Raw genomic sequence first — 21,881 nt, 5'->3', positions numbered from 1 at the left:
ATTCACAGGAGATCTGTACTTAGTATGCAGTGTCTGTGTAGAGGTAATACAGAGATCACTGGTGGTATTATACACAGGAACTCTGTATATAATGTATAGATAATACAGTGATCACTGGTGACATTGTACACAGGACGGCTGTATATAGTATACAGTGTATAGTGTCAGTGTATAGGTAACACTGACTCACCAGTGACGTCTCTAGGTGAAGTCCTTCATCTTTCATCCAGCACAGACCGCCATCATTCCTTCCAGCCAGGACTCGTTTCTGCAGGAAATAACACAGTTATCTAGAGCTCCGCTTGCAGAACACATTACTTAATTTTTCACAACTTCTACATTACACCACATGAAGAAAAAAAGGTGACATAGTGTCACTCTGCACAGTAACAGGACCGCCCCCTCATTTAAAACAGTATACTCAAAAAATAAAATAAATACATCACTGCAGTAATAATATCCCTTAATTACCCCCTATGGTAATAATATTTCCCACCCTGGCCCCGTTTATCTCATTCCTGGCTCCAGCCATATGTTCTCGCATCCTGCCCTCATGAGTATCCATTCTACCCCATATGATCTCCCCATCCTACGCCACTGCTTATATGAATAACGATAGACTTGTTCCATAGAAATTAGTGATATGAACTCCATCTATATAATTTGTAATTATGTTATGATGACAGGCTTGAATCTTGGAGTAACTACTTATAAAGGCAATGCAGAGTACTAAGAATTGATCACAATTACTGGATGTGGCCCTTCATCCCATCCTTATACTATACTCTAAAGACGAACACCCTTATTTACAAAACCTATTCCGCATCTGCGTGCTGAACAGCCCTCAACTTGTAATGCCTGGTCTAAATGTATGCATTTTTTAATCTAGCATGAAAATTGACAAATTTATATCATCCGAAGGTTCGTTTGGCCCAAAACTATTTGTACAGCCCTCCATACACATTAGCTGACGGTCAGCCGAAGGATAGTTTGGCTGAGCATTCAGCTATCAGTTGTTTTTTTCTGTCTCTCCCCCCTGAGTTCTCCATAAGAGAATTTCTGACAGATATTTTGGGCCACAGATCATGTAAGGGAGGAGAAAAGGATCAGCAGTCCAAAATAGGTAATGCCGGATCTTTAATGCCGTCTGTCCGGGGTCCCCCATACACATTAGTTGTCCGATCTTGGGGATAGCAGCCGGTTTAGCCAATGTTGGTCTAATGTGTATAAGAAATGAAGGTACATGGCCAGTTTTAGAATACATTTCCATATAATCTATGATAATTTATACTTTCTATTACTGGCTCAAGAGTGAAAATTACAGGATCGTGTGTTGTGAACTCTTGTCAGTACCTGCAACAAAAAGATTTAACAATTGATTAATAGTCTTTTGGAAGATATAGATTTAGCAGTTAATTTATTCTTGGACCACTACCATTGAATACTAATCATTATGGTTTTGTAATTCATTAGAATGAGCACATATTGACACGCTTTACATTAGCTAACATGCATTCTTACATGCCTTATTGTTTGATATATCATATCGTACTTGTGTGTTAATCATTACAAGTTTTCAATATGTCACTAACGAGATCTGCAGATGAAAGAAAGCTTTCAGGGTAGAGGTGTCTGATTTCTCATCTGATTCCCATTCTGCCTTTTTGCTCACTTCTGGGGCTACTTACCAGATTCTGCCCTTGTACAGATTATTCTGAAGAACTCCCAATTATTAAATACCCATTTTTTAGTTTATTTTATGGAAGCTGTTACGTACTTGACCAACATGTGCTCGTAAAATCATATAAAGCGGCTGGTGCTAGCTGGGGTGCTGGGGAGGTGGAGGCTCAGGAAGTGCTCTGTCACACCCAGTGCACTTAATGCAAATGAGCTATTAAACTGATAGAAATGTATCAACAATCTTGTTCTAAGATGTGCATGCTCATATATAGGGTTTGTGGGTGGGGGCAGTGATCTTATTGATAGATTCCCTTTAAAACAATGTTTCTTCTATAGGCTATATGTTAAAGTGTGCTGTATATTGTAGTGTATGTGACAGGGTCACTGGCACAGTGTATGAAGGGAGATATGTGTCACTGCGCATGTTGGCATCAGTGGTATGAAACCAGGATATTTTTACTCCAGCACACTAAGTGTTGGGAGGGTTAAAGAAAACTGCATACTATGGCTGGTTTTATGTGAGCACTCATAGAGTGGGAGGGAGAGTGCTCACCATATCTCATCCTGTAGAGCCGACACTGGCATGTGTACTAGCAGGACCTGCAGTGATGTCACAATCATGTGATCATCACATGGTCCTTGTTAAATACTTGGACATGAGAGACAGTCTGGGTGGTGTCTTGGGAGAGGAGGTACTCCCACGGAGCTCCAAGGAGGAGCGAAGGACATTGCCAGGTGTCTGAATGAAACCTGCAGAGAAAATGACTCTGTTATACTTTATTTGATTGGTTTTCCTTTAAGCCAGGAAGGCTCTGCTTTTTATTTTCTGAACCCTGCCTGGGTGTGTGCTGACTTCAATAAACCAGCAATTATTTCACTACCAACGTGTACCTGTATCTATCTGAAGAAGCTGCTGAGCGTGGCAACCCCTCACATGTAGCATATTGTATAAGTCTAGTATATGTTATACTCTGGTTCAGGTGTGCACAACCTGTGGTCCAGAGGCCACATGCAGCCCATGATATTCTTCTGTGCGGCCCTCAACCATCTGCATAGTGTCTGCTCATATTTATTGTCCATATTATTGAAAAGACCAGTGGTGACTAGTAACCAGGGCCGGACTGACCATTGGGCAATTCTAGCAAATGCCAGAAGGGCTGGTCTGGTTGTGGGCTGTTTTGTCTGCTACATTGTTAACAGAATCGATGTTCTCAGGACACCCATACTGTTAACAGTTGTGATGAAGCACAAAGTCACTGACTCCGTCACTTACCCAGCATGTCATGGGTATCATTTCAAATATTGGTCATGTAGTAAATCTTTCTTTCCTCCATCCAGGGTAATATTAGTAATATATCCCATCTGGTTCTTGGGGACGGGGACAACATGGGCCTGTGTGGTTTCAAATGCCAGGGCTGAATTTCAGCCCCAGTCCGTACCTGCTAATAACATAGGAACAGGTATCAGTGAATTCGATGCCAATTAGTCATTTTTTGGGCAGCCATATTTTAGCAGAATGGGTGAGTCCTATGTCATGTAGCACAGAAAGGAGCTGTCCAGATGAAGAAGGGACTGTTATGTTCATTGGATTTTATGGAAGAAGGGAAACACTTGATTGTTTCAGCAACTGGCATATACTACAATGTAGAGCGCTTAATGCATAGTCTCTTCCTTTTTGGACTGCAAACGCATGAGAACCCTATAAATGGAACCAGCGCCTATTAGATATTCATGCCTCATGATTTCAATATGCAATAAATCTATCAGAAGGTAATACTTTAGTAATATTGCTGTCCATGAAGTTAATTTAATCTAAAATTGTGGCGCTCGGACCAAAAAAGGTTGTGCATCACTGCTATATGTTATATGTTGTACTATAAATCTGTTATAGGTTATGTATTATACTATGTCTACTATAAGGTATACTGTAGGTTTAATATAAGTTATAGATAATACAGGTTTGTTGTGGGTCAAAAAACCTGTAATGATCTTTTATTAAACAAACAATAGAACTGTTCCAGTTCTTTTATCACACATTATAGCAGATAATGTATTGCCCTTTCCAACCATATCGGTCCACTTGTAGGACGGCCCACAGATAAGCTGCACCAGGTGTAATTCTGTTTTTGAAAGAAGATATGCTTTTCTTAAGCCAAATTCTATCTCTGGTAATTATCCATTTGAAATGAAAAGCTGGATGAGTTTCAAACTGATGTAAAACTGATGCACTTTAAGACCACATTCACACGTTCAGTATTTTGTCAGTTTTTTACGTCCAAAATCAGGAGTGGGTAAAAAATACAGAAGTGGTGATGTGTTTCTATTATACTTTTCCTTTGATTGTTGATTTTGGCTTACAAATACTGAGATAAAATACTGACCAAATTCTGAATGGGTGAACATGGTCTAAAACAGATCCGTGCACATTGACTTTAATAATTTAACAAACAGATGAAGCAACAATCGGGTTTTTTTGTATGGTAAATCGAAGTCAGTGTGAACGGATAAGTTTTTCATCAGTTTGAAACTGATCCAGATTTTTCCTATACTGGACCAATTTCAAACATTTGATTACTGGACATGTGATCTCATCTTTAGCCAAGACATTGCCTATCAATCAGAATGTATTTTTGTCTGAATGTAGAGGAAGGTACAGAATGCATGAGATTTGAAGTCAAATCACAAATATTGATTATGCCTCAAAACAAAGTAATCTGAGAAATGGAACAAGATATACAATTAATATCAATCAGTTAGATCTTTAATTAGTGAAGGTATAATTGAGGGGCTATTGACTAATACAGCTAATGCAAACACTGGAATTGGCTAGTTAATCTATTGCTTTGAATTAACAGTTGCTATAAATTCTCATTTTATTATTCTGTTGTTGTTTTCTAAGACATTTAATGCATTCAATTCCCCTGAAGCCCAAATCTAGATCTTTAGTCAATTATAGTTAAGTTGATTCTTGTGAAGTCTTTTTCTGCCCGGTAATTGAATTAAAAAAGCTGCCTACGGGAAAAAACTTTGACTAAAGGCCCCGTCACACATAGCGAGATCGCTAGCGAGATCGCTGCTGAGTCACAAGTTTTGTGACTGCTTTCCGGCCGCTGTGCTCACACAGACAGTACAGGAGGAGTGCAGAGAAGCAGAGAGCCGGGGACAGACAGCGGTAGGTAAGTATGTACTGTTTTTTTTTTTTTACTTTAACGATGGTAACCAGGGTAAACATCGGGTTACTAAGCGCGGCCCTGCGCTTAGTTACCCGATGTTTACCCTGGTTACCGGCATCGTTGGTCGCTGGAGAGCGGTCTGTGTGACAGCTCTCCAGCGACCAAACAGCGACGCTGCAGCGATCCGGATCGTTGTCGGTGTCGCTATGTGTGACGGGGCCTTAAGTTAAACCATTGTAACGGGCTTACCTAATTTCTTTAACTACGTAGTATATCTACTATTGAAATTTGGCCTCATTGTGGTGATCTCTGTGATGTTCATGTAGGGAAAAGTTGTCGCATATATCTATTTTATTCAGGCCACTATATGCATAGAATTCTATGTATAAAATGATAAGAACCAGCGTCCGTTCGATTATAACGTTTATTATTTGTCTCATGTATCCAATATAACATTATTTCTATGAGAACAGTTTTGTTTTTTTCATAGAATACCATTTTGATTGTTAAATGATAAACATAGCCCTTATTTAATTTGCCAAAATTATCCTCTAATATTTTGGAAAACTACCAAACTTTTGTAAAATGCTTTACTTACAAATCATGACCTGTAGTAGAGTGATAGACTAAAAGATGGAGTCCAGTCCAAAGCTACTTTTATTTGCCTCAAAGAATTCATTCTGATAAGGCCACATCTGAATTCCATTTTTTAGGGTTTTAGACGGAAACCTCAATGTAGTCATGTAAAGGTATAATGTGAATCTGGGCTAAAACATGCAAGCAAACAAATGTTCTGTTCATTTGATAATTATTATTATTATTATTATACATTTTTATAGCGCCATTTATTCCATGGCGCTTTACATGTGAATACGGGGCAAATATAGACAAATACATTAAACATGAGCAGATAACAAGGCACACGAGTACATAAGGAGGGAGGACCCTGCCCGCGAGGGCTCACAGTCTGCAGGGGGTGGGTGAGGATACACTAGGAGAGGGAAGAGCTGGCTGTGCGGCTGTTCAGTAGGTTGATGATCACTGCAGGCTGTAGGCTTGTCGGAAGAGATGAGTCTTCAGGTTCTTTTTGAAGGTTTCTATGGTAGGCGCAAGTCTGATGTAACATAGTAACATAGTAACATAGTTAGTAAGGCCGAAAAAAGACATTTGTCCATCCAGTTCAGCCCATATTCCATCATAATAAATCCCCAGATCTACGTCCTTCTACAGAACCTAATTGTATGATACAATATTGTTCTGCTCCAGGAAGACATCCAGGCCTCTCTTGAACCCCTCGACTGAGTTCGCCATCACCACCTCCTCAGGCAAACAATTCCAGATTCTCACTGCCCTAACAGTAAAGAATCCTCTTCTATGTTGGTGGAAAAACCTTCTCTCCTCCAGACGCAAAGAATGCCCCCTTGTGCCCGTCACCTTCCTTGGTATAAACAGATCCTCAGTGAGATATTTGTATTGTCCCCTTATATACTTATACATGGTTATTAGATCGCCCCTCAGTCGTCTTTTTTCTAGACTAAATAATCCTAATTTCGCTAATCTTTCTGGGTATTGTAGTTCTCCCATCCCCTTTATTAATTTTGTTGCCCTCCTTTGTACTCTCTCTAGTTCCATTATATCTGTCCTGAGCACCGGTGCCCAAAACTGGACACAGTACTCCATGTGCGGTCTAACTAGGGATTTATACAGAGGCAGTATAATGCTCTCATCATGTGTATCCATACCTCTTTTAATGCACCCCATGATCCTGTTTGCCTTGGCAGCTGCTGCCTGGCACTGGCTGCTCCAGGTAAGTTTATGATTAACTAGGATCCCCAAGTCCTTCTCCCTGTCAGATTTACCCAGTGGTTTCCCATTCAGTGTGTAATGGTGATATTGATTCCTTCTTCCCATGTGTATAACCTTACATTTATCATTGTTAAACCTCATCTGCCACCTTTCAGCCCAAGTTTCCAACTTATCCAGATCCATCTGTAGCAGAATACTATCTTCTCTTGTATTAACTGCTTTACATAGTTTTGTATCATCTGCAAATATCGATATTTTACTGTGTAAACCTTCTACCAGATCATTAATGAATATGTTGAAGAGAACAGGTCCCAATACTGACCCCTGCGGTACCCCACTGTTCACAGCGACCCAGTTAGAGACTATACCATTTATAACCACCCTCTGCTTTCTATCACTAAGCCAGTTACTAACCCATTTACACACATTTTCCCCCAGACCAAGCATTCTCATTTTGTGTACCAACCTCTTGTGCGGCACGGTATCAAACGCTTTGGAAAAATCGAGATATACCACGTCCAATGACTCACCGTGGTCCAGCCTATAGCTTACCTCTTCATAAAAACTGATTAGATTGGTTTGACAGGAGCGATTTTTCATAAACCCATGCTGATATGGAGTTAAACAGTCATTCTCATTGAGATAATCCAGAATAACATCCCTCAGAAACCCTTCAAATATTTTACCAACAATAGAGGTTAGACTTACTGGCCTATAATTTCCAGGTTCACTTTTAGAGCCCTTTTTGAATATTGGCACCACATTTGCTATGCGCCAATCCTGCGGAACAGACCCTGTCGCTATAGAGTCCCTAAAAATAAGAAATAATGGTTTATCTATTACATTACTTAGTTCTCTTAGTACTCGTGGGTGTATGCCATCCGGACCCGGAGATTTATCTATTTTAATCTTATTTAGCCGGTTTCGCACCTCTTCTTGGGTTAGATTGGTGACCCTTAATATAGGGTTTACATTGTTTCTTGGGATTTCACCTAGCATTTCATTTTCCACCGTGAATACCGTGGAGAAGAAGGTGTTTAATATGTTAGCTTTTTCCTCGTCATCTACAACCATTCTTTCCTCACTATTTTTTAAGGGGCCTACATTTTCAGTTTTTATTCTTTTACTATTGATATAGTTGAAGAACAGTTTGGGATTAGTTTTACTCTCCTTAGCAATGTGCTTCTCTGTTTCCTTTTTGGCAGCTTTAATTAGTTTTTTAGATAAAGTATTTTTCTCCCTATAGGTTTTTAGAGCTTCAATAGTGCCATCGTGCTTTAGTAGTGCAAATGCTTTCTTTTTACTGTTAATTGCCTGTCTTACTTCTTTGTTTAGCCACATTGGGTTTTTCCTATTTCTAGTCCTTTTATTCCCACAAGGTATAAACCGCTTGCAGTGCCTATTTAGGATGTTCTTAAACATTTCCCATTTATTATCTGTATTCTTATTTCTGAGGATATTGTCCCAGTCTACCAGATTAAGGGCATCTCTAAGCTGGTCAAACTTTGCCTTCCTAAAGTTCAGTGTTTTTGTGACTCCCTGACAAGTCCCCCTAGTGAAAGACAGGTGAAACTGTACAATATTGTGGTCGCTATTTCCTAGATGCCCGACCACCTGCAGATTTGTTATTCTGTCAGGTCTATTAGATAGTATTAGGTCTAAAAATGCTGCTCCTCTGGTTGGATTCTGCACCAATTGTGAAAGATAATTTTTCTTGGTTATTAGCAGAAACCTGTTGCCTTTATGGGTTTCACAGGTTTCTGTTTCCCAGTTAATATCCGGGTAGTTAAAGTCCCCCATAACCAGGACCTCATTATGGGTTGCAGCTTCATCTATCTGCTTTAGAAGTAGACTTTCCATGGTTTCTGTTATATTTGGGGGTTTGTAACAGACCCCAATGAGAATTTTGTTACCATTATTCCCTCCATGAATTTCGACCCATATGGACTCGACATCCTCATTTCCTTCGCTAATATCCTCCCTTAAAGTGGACTTTAGACAAGACTTTACATAGAGACAAACCCCTCCTCCTCTCCGATTTTTACGATCCTTTCTAAACAGACTGTAACCCTGTAAGCTAACTGCCCAGTCATAGCTTTCATCTAACCATGTCTCGGTTATTCCCACTATGTCAAAGTTACCTGTAGATATTTCTGCTTCTAGAGTGTTGGGGTAGAGAGTTCCAGAGTATGGGGGAAGCACGGGAGAAGTCTTGGATGCGGTTATGGGAAGAAGAGATGAGAGGGTAGATGAGAGGGGAGTAGAGAAGGAGGTCTTGGGAGGATCGGAGGTCGCGTGTAGGTAGGTACCGGGAGACCATGTCACAGATGTATGGAGGAGACAGGTTGTGGAAGGCTTTGTATGTCAGTGTGAGGGTTTTGAACTGGAGTCTCTGGGCGATAGGAAGCCAGTGAAGGGCTTGACACAGGGGAGAGGCTGGGGAATAGCGGGGGGACAGGTGGATTAGTCGGGCAGCAGAGTGTAGGATGGATTGGAGTGGTGCCAGAGTGCTAGAGGGGAGTCCAGAGAGTAGGAGGTTGCAGTAGTCGAGGCGGGAGATGATAAGGGCATGCACTAGCGTTTTTGCAGTGTTGCGGTCAAGGAAAGCACGGATCCGGGAAATATTTTTGAGTTTGAGACGACAGGAGGAGGCAAGGGCTTGGATATGTGGCTTGAAAGAGAGGGCAGAGTCGAGGATCACCCCGAGACACCGGGCGTGTGGGACTGGGGATAGTGAGCAGCCATTGACATTGATGGATAGATGTGGTGGAGGAGTAGAGTGAGATGGGGGAAAGATGATGAATTCTGTTTTGTCCATGTTCAGTTGTAGAAAGCGAGCAGAAAAGAAGGCTGAAATGGCAGACAGACAGTGCGGGATTTTGGTAAGCAAGGAGGAGAGGTCCGGTCCGGAGAGGTAGATCTGCGTGTCGTCAGCGTAGAGATGGTACTGCATATCGTGGGATTCTATGAGCTGTCCCAGGCCGAAAGTGTAGATGGAGAAGAGTAGGGGTCCTAGAACAGAGCCTTGAGGAACACCGACTGACAAGGGGCGAAGTGAGGAGGTGGTGTGGGGGAGGGAGACACTGAATGTTCGGTCTGTCAGATATGACGAGATCCAGGAAAGGGCCAAGTCTGTGATGCCAAGGGATGAGAGGATTTGTAGCAAAAGGGAGTGGTCAACAGTGTCAAAGGCAGAAGACAAGTCCAGGAGAAGGAGGACAGAGTAGTGCGCTTGCTCCTGGCAGTTAGTAGGTCATTGGTGACTTTAGTTAGGGCAGTTTCAGTTGAGTGATGGGAACGGAAGCCTGATTGTAACCGATCAAAGAAGGAGCAGGAGGAGAAGTGGGAGGACAGTTCAAGATGGACGTGTTGCTCCAGCAATTTGGAGGCATAAGGGAGAAGAGATATTGGGCGATAGCTAGACACAGAGGATGGGTCGAGGGAGGGCTTTTTGAGGATGGGTGTGATCTTGGCATGCTTGAAGGATGAGGGAAAGACACCTGTTGTGAGTGAGAGGTTGAAGAGGTGCGTTAGGGTTGGGATGAAGACCGTGGAAAGGTTAGGGATGAGGTGGGATGGGAGCGGGTCAAGCGTGCAGGTGGTGAGGTGTGATCTTGACAGGAAGGTGGAGAGCTGATCTTCTGTCATGGTGGAGAAGCTGGTTTTGGAGGAGCAGGGTTGAGCAGCTAAGAGGGACAGTAAGCGCTGTGGGCCAAAGCTTTCTCTGATCGTATCGATCTTCTGTTTAGAGAAAGAGGTGAAGTCATCAGCAGAAATGAGGGGGGAGGGAGGAGGTGCGGGGGGACGGAGTAGAGAATTGAAAGTGTTGAAAAGCTGTTTAGGGTTGTGGGACAGGGAGGATATGAGGGATGAGAAGTAAGTTTGTTTTGCGGCAGTGAGTGCAGACTTGAAGCTGGCGAGGGACTGCTTGTATGCAGTGAAGTGGTCGGCAGAGTGGGATCGCTTCCATCTCCGCTCGGCAATCCTGGAAGCCCGTCTCAATTCTTTGGTCAGGCTGGTCAGCCAGGGCTGCCTGTTAATTGTACGAGTTTTACTATGCATGAGTGGGGCGGCCGAATCGAGTGTTGTTGTTATTGTGGTGTTATAAAAAGTGGCAGCAGCATCTGTGTCATGAAGGGAGGCTATGTCTGTGAGAGGGAGAAGGGGCTCCGAGAGTGATTGTAAGTTGAGATGTTTGAGATTTCTGCGAGGGTGAGTGAGTTTGTGGAGTGGTGGATAATTTGGGCCTCCATAAACATTAGGCTGATATTGGTATGTCCAGCCAACAGTCTAAAATGTTTGGGGGGGCGGTGTCGACGAATGGGCGGGAGAGATGTCGATCTCGCATATCTGATTTCGGATTGCTGATCTCATTGTTTTCCCTGAGATAAGCCGGCAATCAGTGGCTTTCTCACAGAGAACACAGGAGTGAGTGCTCCTGTACATAGCCTCAGCTGAAATGCCTGTCAGGTGAAGGATCGTTCATCCAACATCCATCCAAGGTGTATGGCAAGCTTTTGGCCCCGATTCATCAGGACAGGTGTCAGCAATGCTTGTTTTCATGAGAGGGGCATGTTGAAGTCAGACGATGTTGATTCCTCATGATTTCAGAAATTCAATTTAGTCAGGAACTGGTGTAAGATTTGTGGCATAAGGAACACTACAGCTTCTATCGAATTTGATGAGCTGAGGTCCAAGTCAGAAGAACAGCGCTCCAGCCGGGTGTAATAATCCAATAGAAAAATCTTTATTCAGCCATAGTAAAGCAGCAACGTTTCGACCATAAATCGGTCGAAACGTTGCTGCTTTACCATGGCTAAATAAAGATTTTTCTATTGGATTATTACACCCGGCTGGAGCGCTGTTCTTCTGACTTGGAGTATACACGTTACCTAGGAGGGTTCCCTGGATATGGAACGGGTGCCCCAATAAGTGAGTGCTGTCAGCCACTTGTATATTGTATTTGATGAGCTGTGGTGTCACGCTGAGCTGCAGACTTGCTCCACCCACTTTAGTGGAGATGGGTGAAACTGGTGTAAAAACGACAAAAGTTGCAAAATGTTTGCGCTGCTTACAAAATAGGGTAGCAAAAATTTTACTGCTTTTCAAAGCTATTTTCTCCAGAATTTTGACGTTACCACTTTGATATTTGTGGCCTTTATGTTTAGTTGAACCAATGGTTAGAAACTATCATTTTGAAGAAACATTTGCCTTAAATAAGAAAGCATTGGAAGAAGCTGTAAAACATCTTTCTTGGTACTTTAAGATACAGTTGGCCAGGAAAGACCATTGTATGTTGAAAATATTATATTCTTAAGGACCACTTGTATGGATACTATGTTACTGCTGCCTAACGCAACATACATCAAATCATCATATCATAAATATTACGCTATCTAAATGGGATATAGTCAGCAGTGGGGTACTGCAGGGATCTGCGCTAGGACTGATTCTTTTTAACCTCTTTATTAATGACCTTCTAGATGGGATTGAGAGTAGAGTGTCAGTCTTTGCTGACGACACCAAACTATGTAGGATACTAAAATCTGACCTTAACAGTACAATATTGCAAAATGATCTGAATAAGATGACTGAATGGGCAAACACTTGGCAAATGAGGTTTAATGTAGATACATGTAGATAAATGCACAAAGGACGGAGTAATACTATTGCTGCATATACATTAAATGGGAGTAAACTCAGGACTACAGAATAGGAGAAGGACTTGGGTATTCTGGTTACAAGTAAGCTGAGCAGCAGTACTCAATGTCAAGCAGCAGCTGCACAAGCAAACAAGATTTTAGGGTGTATAAAATGAGAGAGAAAATCCTGTGATCTCAACGTATTGCTGCCTGTTTATAAATCACTGGTGAAGCAACATCTAGAATATGGGATCCAATTTTGGGCTCCACATTTTAAAAAGGACATTCAGAAATTAGGGTCAGTTCATAGGTGGGCAACTAGATTATTACCAGGGATGGAGGCCTCTCATATGATGAAAGGCTGGAAAACATGGGTTTCTTTAGCTTAGAAAAAAGACACCTCAGAGGGGATCTCATTTAGATGTATAAATATATGTGTGGCCAGTGCAAAGGACTGGCACATCACATGACTTATTCCTTCCAAAGACCATACTAAGGACCAGAGGGCACTCATTACGGGTGGAAGAAAGGCAGTCAGACTGTGGGATGCCTGACCACAAGAGGTAGTAATGGCAGAATCTATAACAGCTTTTAAAAAAGAGCTGGATGATTTCCTCAGTACACAGATCATTGCTGGTTATAGTAAAATTAGTGACAAAATGTACAATTGGTGGAGAAAGGTTCAATGTGATGGACCTAGGTCTTTTTTCCACCTATGTAACAATGTAACTATGTAAAAAGATGTTACTGCATTTTGTCAGTATCAGTGGGTTCTGCACTAATATAAATGTTCCAATTCAAGTGCTAATACTTGTCATTTGTGTACACATTAGAACAGAAACCCTTTCAACTCTATGTACCTTCAGGAATTGAACTATTAATGTTTTCATGTTACAAATGTTTGGCTGACAACCTGCCCTCTTCATACACATCACTGGTTACATACTGACACAAGGTGCAGGGAAGGATGCTAGAATGCTTTTAAACTAGCTTTTTAAATGAACACTATTGTTCCAATGATACAGGCATACAATACAGCTCGAGCACTGCTGTAATGCAGGCAGTGTACTGTCAATGTGTAAGTCAGTGGTTTATATTACAACATTGGTGTATTCAGTGGATGCTTAAACAGTGTCTGAGTATTTATTTTAGAAAATGTCTTTTTTTTAATGGTAGCCTATTGGCGACGTATGTCTATATAGTCACATACGAGCAGCACGGTGGCTCAGTGGTTAGCATTGTTGCCTTGCAGCACTGGGGTCCTGGGAACAAATCCTACCAAGGACAACTTCTGTTTTATCCCACACTCTAAAGACTCTCCAATGGGGACAGCGATGACAATATCTGTAAAGCCCTGTGCATTATATAAGTAAGCATACTAAGCAGCAGTGTGCATTGCATCAGAGGTAAGCATTGAGAAATGATGGCAATGCATACTTCCAAAGGCTAAAACAGTATGTCAAGAGAGCCTAGCAGGCCATGATTCTGTTTTCATAGTGTTTCTAAATATACAAGAAATATGTATCATAAATTACTCAACAACAGTCTTTAGATTATTTTTCTCTTCTCGTGAATGTTGAGCAATTTTTTTTATATCAGTTTAGACAAAGTAAACTGAATATCTGTTTCTTATCTCGACAGGTTTATAGATGAAATGTAAATCTTCTACAGGATGGGACAGAGCGAAGGATGCAGAAGATAGCAATTGGAATTGGAATTCTGGATGGATGAGGCTCTCGTACAGTGGAAGTGTTTTAGACCGATATGCTGATACTGAAGGCTCGAAGACAGATCTGCAGATTTGCAAGGGTTATCGCTTGGGTTTGATAAATGCTTTTTTTAATCATTTGAGGACTCAGTAAAGTTCGGAGCACTATTGTGATGGAAGAAAAGGCACATCTGTGTATTTGTAACTCCTAACTTGTGGATTAGTTTGCGGATATCTGTTCTAAAGGGCAAAAGTAGGTGTGATGGATGTGTCTTCAGAAATGAGCAAGCATGGGAAGAATCCAATAAGTCATAAACTAGAAGATCAGAAGAAGGTAAGGTTACATTTGAAGGACTGCTTTTGATATTTTTTTTTATTATTTGCATTTGGGTAATTTGCCTTAAAATCAACCCATAAATCCATTTTATCAAACAATGTATGTCAAACCTGGAAACTCTAAAAAAAATATTGACTGTTTAAAGGTTCAAAGACTAAATCACACAACAGTAAAGGGCGTTGATACCCATATGAACATCTAAATATAATAAGAATAATTCAAAACTATTTTGAATTTTGCCTTTCTACCAAGTTATGACATCACATAATTAACAACAAACTTGGTGAATCCTTCAAAGCTCTATGTCAAATCAGGAGGTCAATTTTCCCTGAATGAGTCATGAGTCGCTGCAAAAATCTCTGACGGGGAAGCGGGAGCAGCTGGGTCATGAGTTGAAGAGGGGAATGATAAATGCAGGGAAAAAAAGACTTCCTGTTGCTACATAGAGTTGAGAAAAGAGAAGAATTAGCTGGGTAGAAAAGTAAAATGAGCAATTGTAAGTACACAGTGCTATATAATATGATGACTGCAATATATTAAGAGGATAAAAAATGTGATAGGGGTGCTCTTTAATCATGCTTTGCCCAAGTATATGTGTAGGAATAGGGTGTAGATAGTAATGTCTCAACAAGTACTAACATTTGAGGCACAAGGACCAACAAGAGAAAACAAGCATAATTTATACAGTTATATGTGCTAAATGCAGCAGACATATTGCACATGGGCACTCTTATCACAAGAGTCAAACAACACTTCAAAAAGTTATCAATATTAGTGACACACACTAAAATGTGCCAGTAGTCTTACATTCCCAGTAGTTATTGTCTGTGACTAGTTTTGTACACTGTTTAAATGGCAAAATTGCATGAATTATTAGCTCTTCCCACCTAGAAACACAAGCACTTGCTTCTATTAAAACAGATGTAATGCCTATTTTATCAATATAATCTCACACTTGTATTTAACATATTGTTATTATTATTATGCTTGTTTTCCCAATGTTTTCTTTGTACCCAGAATATAATAGTGAGTTTTTGCAGACTGAACCGTAATATGAAACATCTGTTTATTTGATTGTTGCTACCTTTTGTAAGTAATTCAATTTTCAGTTTAAGTGCACAATTTGTGTTGCTATGACGTTCATGAAGTTGTACTTTACTTAAAAAATCTACTCTTAGGAACCTATATACAAATCTCATACATCACTTTTATTTTTACTGTTACATAGGTTGAAAAAAGACCTAGATCCATCAAGTTAAACCTTTTTCCACCAATTGTACATTTTGTGACTAATGTAACTGTAATCCACAATGCTCTGTGTATCAAGGAAATATTCCAGCCCTTTTTTAAAAGCTGTTATAGTGTCTGCTATTAATACATCTTGTGATAGGGCTTTGCACAGTCTGACTGCTCTAACTGTAAAGAACTCTTTCCGATTTAGCTGTCAGAAAGTCTTTCTTACACACGTAATAAGAGCCCCTTGGTCCTAAGTATGGTATTTATTGGAAGGAATAAGTCATGTGCCAGTCCTTTGTACTGACCACATATATATTTATAGGTGTAAATGAGATCCCTTCTGAAGCGTCTATTTTCTAAGCCAAAAAAGCCCAACTTTTCCAACCTCTCATCACACGGGAGGCTGTTCATTCCTAGCAATAATTTAGTTGCTCGCCTTTGAACTGACTCTAATTTTTGAATATCCTTTTTTAAATGTGGAGCCCAAAACTGGATCCCGTATTTAGATGTGGCCTCACAAGTGATTTATAAGGGGGTAACAATACATTGGGATCGCAGGATTTTATTGCTCTTTTATACACCCTAAAAATCTTGTTTGCTTTTGCGGCTGCTGCTTGACATTGAGTACTGCTGCTCAGCTTACTTGTAACCAGAATACCCAAGTCCTTCTCTTGCAGTCCCGAGTAAATTCTCATTTAAAGCAAATGCAGCTATAGCCCCAGGTGCATTAATTTACATTTATCCACAATAAACCTCATTTGCCAAATGTTTACTGATTCAGTCATCTTATTCAGATCGTTTTGCAATATTGTACTGTCTAGGACAGATTTTAGTATCTTACATAGTTTTTATGTCGTCAGCTAAGACTGAGACTTTTTTGCTATCAATACCATCCACAAGGTCATTAATAAAGAGGTTAAAAATAATCAGTCCTTGCACAGATTTCTGCGGTCCCCACTGCTGACTATATCCAATTTAGAAAATGCACCATTTATGACAACTGTTGACATGCCTTATTCTTCATGAATCCATGCTGGTTGTCGGTTATTATATTAATCTCTGCAATATGTTTCTGCAGGTTATTTCTTATAATGCCTTAAAAAATCTGCACACTACTGATGTCAGGCTTCCTGGTGGGTAGTTGCCTGGATCCACCTGCTTACCTTTCATATATCGGTACCACATGAGCCATCCTCCAATTCTGTGGAACACGAGAGTCTGAGAATATAGGATACAGCAGTCTGTCAGTTACTGAACTCAATTCCCTTAGTATCCGTAGATGAATACCATCTGGGCTGGGGGATTTGTCAATGTTTAATTTGCTCAGATGCAGGCGTAACTTGTCTTGTGTTAAATTAGTTATATCAGGTGGTGAACTTTGAAATTTGCATTGTTGAATGATCCCTGGCACAGTCAGTTTACTGGTGAACATGGATGAAAAGTGCTTGTTTAACATCCCAGCCTTTTCTTTGTCCTCTATAATTATCTTATTATCGTCTTTTAAGGGGCTTATACCATATTTTTTCTTTTTGACATTGATGTATTTATAAAAATGTGGGGGGTTTACTTTAATGTTGCTGGCGATTTGTTTCTCTGTGGATAACTTTGCTAGCTTGATTTATTTTTTACATTTCTTATCGAGATCTACTCCTGAAATGCAATTTCTGTATTCTCTGCCTTCAAGATTTTGAATGCCCTTTGTTTTAGTCTTATAATACTTTGTACTCTCTTGTTTATCCTGTTGTGAATTCTGTGGCTGAATTCACTCCTGTGGTCACAAGTGGTACTGCAGCTTCTGAGCTTCCTCCCTCAGGTGTTCTGGTGAGCTCGTTAACTGCTTCATTACTTAACTCCGCCTGATGCTGCTATCCTTGCTCCTTGTCAATGTTTCAGTGTTGGATCTGAGCTTCTCCTGATTGTTCCTGTGACCTGCTGCTCTGTATAGCTAAGTGCTTTTTGCTTTTTTGTTGCTTTTTTTCTGTCCAGCTTGTCTTTTGTTTTGCTGGAAGCTCTGAGACGCAAAGGGTGTACCGCCGTGCCGTTAGTTCGGCACGGTGGTTTTTTTTTGCCCCCTTTGCGTGGTTTTGCTTTAGGGTTTTTTGTAGACTGCAAAGTTCGCTTTACTGTCCTCGCTCTGTCCTAGAATATCGGGCCCCACTTTGCTGAATCTATTTCATCCCTACGTTTTGTCTTTTCATCTTACTCACAGTCATTATATGTGGGGGGCTGCCTTTTCCTTTGGGGAATTTCTCTGGGGCAAGTCAGGCCTATTTTTCTATCTTCAGGCTAGCTAGTTTCTTAGGCTGTGCCGAGTTGCCTAGGTAGTTGTTAGGCGCAATCCACAGCCGCTTTTAGTTGTGTCTAGGATAGGATCAGGTGTGCAGTCTACAGAGTTTCCACGTCTCAGAGCTCGTTCTTGTATTTTTGGGTATTTGTCAGATCACTGTGTGCGCTCTGATCGCTAAGCACACTGTGTTTCTGGATTGCCTTCATAACACCTGTCATTAGCAAACATAACAGTACAAGGAGCCCAAACTAATGATTCTCAATAGAGGGAAAGAAAAAGTTCTGACATCATTTTATTTTTATTTTTTTTTTCTGCTCTGTGTTCACTTTTTTTTTTTCCCCTAGACATTTGGGTGATTCTGGACACAGGTGTGGACATGGATATTCAGGGTCTGTGCTCTTCAATGGATAATCTCGTTATAAATGTACAAAAAATTCAAGATACTATTGATCAGAAATCTATGTTAGAACCAAGAATTCCTATTCCTGATTTGTTTTTTGGAGATAGAACTAAGTTTCTAAGTTTCAAAAATAATTGTAAGCTATTTCTGGCCTTGAAACCTCATTCTTCTGGTAATCCTATTCAACAGGTTTTGATTATTATTTCTTTTTTGCGCGGCGACCCTCAAGACTGGGCATTTTCTCTTGCGCCAGGAGACCCTGCATTGAGTAGTGTCGATGCGTTTTTCCTGGCGCTCGGATTGCTGTACGACGAGCCTAATTCAGTGGATCAGGCTGAGAAAAATTTGCTGGCTTTGTGCCAGGGTCAGGATGATATAGAAGTATATTGTCAGAAATTTAGGAAATGGTCAGTACTCACTCAGTGGAATGAATCTGCGCTGGCAGCTTTGTTCAGAAAGGGTCTCTCTGAGGCTCTTAAGGATGTCATGGTGGGATTTCCTATGCCTGCTGGTTTGAATGAGTCTTTGTCTTTGGCCATTCAGATCGGTCGACGCTTGCGCGAGCGTAAATCTGTGCACCATTTGGCGGTACTGCCTGAGGTTAAACCTGAGCCTATGCAGTGCGATAGGACTATGACTAGAGTTGAACGGCAGGAATACAGACGTCTGAATGGTCTGTGTTTCTACTGTGGTGATTCCACTCATGCTATTTCTGATTGTCCTAAGCGCACTAAGCGGTCCGCTAGGTCTGCCGTCATTGGTACTGTACAGTCCAAATTCCTTCTGTCCATTACCTTGATATGCCCTTTGTCGTCGTTTACTGTCATGGCTTTTGTGGATTCGGGCGCTGCCCTGAATCTGATGGATTTGGATTATGCTAAACGTTGTGGGTTTTTCTTGGAGCCTTTGCGGTGTCCTATTCCATTGAGAGGAATTGATGCTACACCTTTGGCCAAGAATAAACCTCAATACTGGGCCCAGCTGACCATGTGCATGGCTCCTGCACATCAGGAAGTTATTCGCTTTCTGGTGTTGCATAATCTGCATGATGTGGTCGTGTTGGGGTTGCCATGGCTACAAACCCATAATCCAGTATTGGATTGGAATTCCATGTCGGTATCCAGCTGGGGTTGTCAGGGGGTACATGGTGATGTTCCATTTTTGTCGATTTCGTCATCCACCCCTTCTGAGGTCCCAGAGTTCTTGTCTGATTATCAGGATGTATTTGAAGAGCCCAAGTCCGATGCTCTACCTCCGCATAGGGATTGTGATTGTGCTATCAATTTGATTCCTGGTAGTAAATTCCCTAAAGGTCGATTATTTAATTTATCCATGCCCGAACACGCCGCTATGCGCAGTTATGTGAAGGAATCCCTGGAGAAGGGACATATTTGCCCATCGTCATCACCACTGGGAGCAGGGTTCTTCTTTGTAGCCAAGAAGGATGGTTCGCTGAGACCGTGTATTGATTACCGCCTTCTTAATAAGATCACTGTTAAATTTCAGTATCCCTTGCCATTGTTATCTGACTTGTTTGCTCGGATTAAGGGGGCTAGTTGGTTCACTAAGATAGATCTTCGTGGTGCGTATAATCTGGTGAGAATCAGGCAAGGAGATGAATGGAAAACTGCATTCAATACGCCCGAGGGTCATTTTGAGTATCTAGTGATGCCGTTCGGACTTGCCAATGCTCCATCTGTGTTTCAGTCTTTTATGCATGACATCTTCCGTGAGTATCTGGATAAATTCCTGATTGTTTACTTGGATGACATTTTGATCTTCTCAGATGATTGGGAGTCTCATGTGAAGCAGGTCAGAATGGTTTTTCAGGTCCTGCGTGCTAACTCTTTGTTTGTGAAGGGATCAAAGTGTCTCTTCGGTGTGCAGAGGGTTTCATTTTTGGGGTTCATCTTTACCCCTTCTACTATCGAGATGGATCCAGTTAAGGTCCAAGCCATCCAGGATTGGATTCAGCCGACATCTCTGAAAAGTCTGCAAAAGTTCCTGGGCTTTGCTAATTTTTATCGTCGCTTCATCTGTAATTTTTCTAGCATTGCCAAACCATTGACCGATTTGACCAAGAAGGGTGCTGATTTGGTTAATTGGTCTTCTGCTGCTGTGGAAGCTTTTCAGGAGTTGAAGCGTCGTTTTTGTTCTGCCCCTGTGTTGTGTCAGCCAGATGTTTCTCTTCCGTTCCAGGTCGAGGTTGATGCTTCTGAGATTGGAGCAGGGGCGGTTTTGTCACAGAGAGGTTCTGATTGCTCAGTGATGAAACCATGTGCTTTCTTTTCCAGGAAGTTTTCACCCGCTGAGCGTAATTATGATGTGGGCAATCGAGAGTTGCTGGCCATGAAGTGGGCATTCGAGGAGTGGCGTCATTGGCTTGAAGGAGCTAAGCATCGCGTGGTGGTATTGACTGATCATAAGAACTTGACTTATCTCGAGTCTGCCAAGCGCTTGAATCCTAGACAGGCCCGTTGGTCGTTATTTTTTGCCCGCTTCGACTTTGTGATTTCGTACCTTCCGGGCTCTAAAAATGTGAAGGCGGATGCTCTGTCTAGGAGTTTTGTGCCCGACTCTCCGGGTTTATCTGAGCCAGCGGGTATCCTCAAGGAAGGAGTCATTGTGTCTGCCATCTCCCCTGATTTGCGGCGGGTGCTGCAAAAATTTCAGGCGAATAAACCTGATCGTTGTCCAGCAGAGAAACTGTTCGTCCCTGATAGGTGGACTAATAAACTTATCTCTGAACTTCATTGTTCGGTGTTGGCTGGTCATCCTGGAATCTTTGGTACCAGAGAGTTAGTGGCTAGATCCTTCTGGCGGCCATCTCTGTCACGGGATGTACGTACTTTTGTGCAGTCCTGTGGGATTTGTGCTAGGGCTAAGCCCTGCTGTTCTCGTGCCAGTGGGTTGCTTTTGCCCTTGCCGGTCCCAAAGAGGCCTTGGACACATATTTCGATGGATTTCATTTCTGACCTTCCCGTTTCTCAAAAGATGTCAGTCATTTGGGTGGTCTGTGATCGCTTTTCTAAAATGGTCCATCTGGTGCCCTTGGCTAAATTGCCTTCCTCCTCTGATTTGGTACCTTTGTTCTTTCAGCATGTGGTTCGGTTGCATGGCATTCCTGAGAATATTGTTTCTGACAGAGGTTCCCAGTTTGTCTCAAGGTTTTGGCGAGCCTTTTGTGGTAGGATGGGCATTGACCTATCCTTTTCCTCGGCTTTCCATCCTCAGACTAATGGCCAGACCGAACGAACCAATCAGACCTTGGAAACATATCTGAGATGTTTTGTTTCTGCAGACCAGGATGATTGGGTGTCCTTTTTGCCGTTGGCTGAGTTCGCCCTTAATAATCGGGCCAGCTCGGCTACCTTGGTTTCTCCATTTTTTTGCAATTCTGGGTTCCATCCTCGTTTCTCTTCAGGACAGGTTGAGTCTTCGGACTGTCCTGGTGTGGATTCTGTGGTGGATAGGTTGCAGCAGATCTGGACTCAGGTAGTGGACAATTTGATCTTGTCCCAGGAGAAAGCTCAACTTTTCGCTAATCGCAGACGCCGTGTGGGTCCCCGACTTCGTGTTGGGGATCTGGTTTGGTTATCTTCTCGTCATATT

The 21,881-nt window shown here is 41.6% G+C and overlaps 1 protein-coding gene across 2 annotated transcripts in view; it reads left to right on the top strand.

Annotated features, from left to right (window-relative positions):
• The window catches only part of NAV3 (neuron navigator 3), a 1,008,138-nt gene that overhangs the window by 265,093 nt on the left and 721,164 nt on the right, over window positions 1–21,881 (top strand). For both annotated transcript variants that reach the window (XM_069764543.1, XM_069764542.1), the window contains exon 2: window positions 13,943–14,343. In XM_069764543.1, coding sequence (XP_069620644.1) covers window positions 14,272–14,343 — 72 coding nt within the window. In that variant the 5' untranslated portion in view covers window positions 13,943–14,271. The remainder of the gene's footprint in view (window positions 1–13,942; window positions 14,344–21,881) is intronic.

This window comes from Ranitomeya imitator, chromosome 4, assembly GCF_032444005.1.
Source record: "Ranitomeya imitator isolate aRanImi1 chromosome 4, aRanImi1.pri, whole genome shotgun sequence".
Lineage (NCBI taxonomy): Eukaryota > Metazoa > Chordata > Amphibia > Anura > Dendrobatidae > Ranitomeya > Ranitomeya imitator.
The sequence above is the reverse complement of the archived record's forward strand: the minus strand, read 5'-3'. Positions and strand labels throughout refer to the sequence as shown.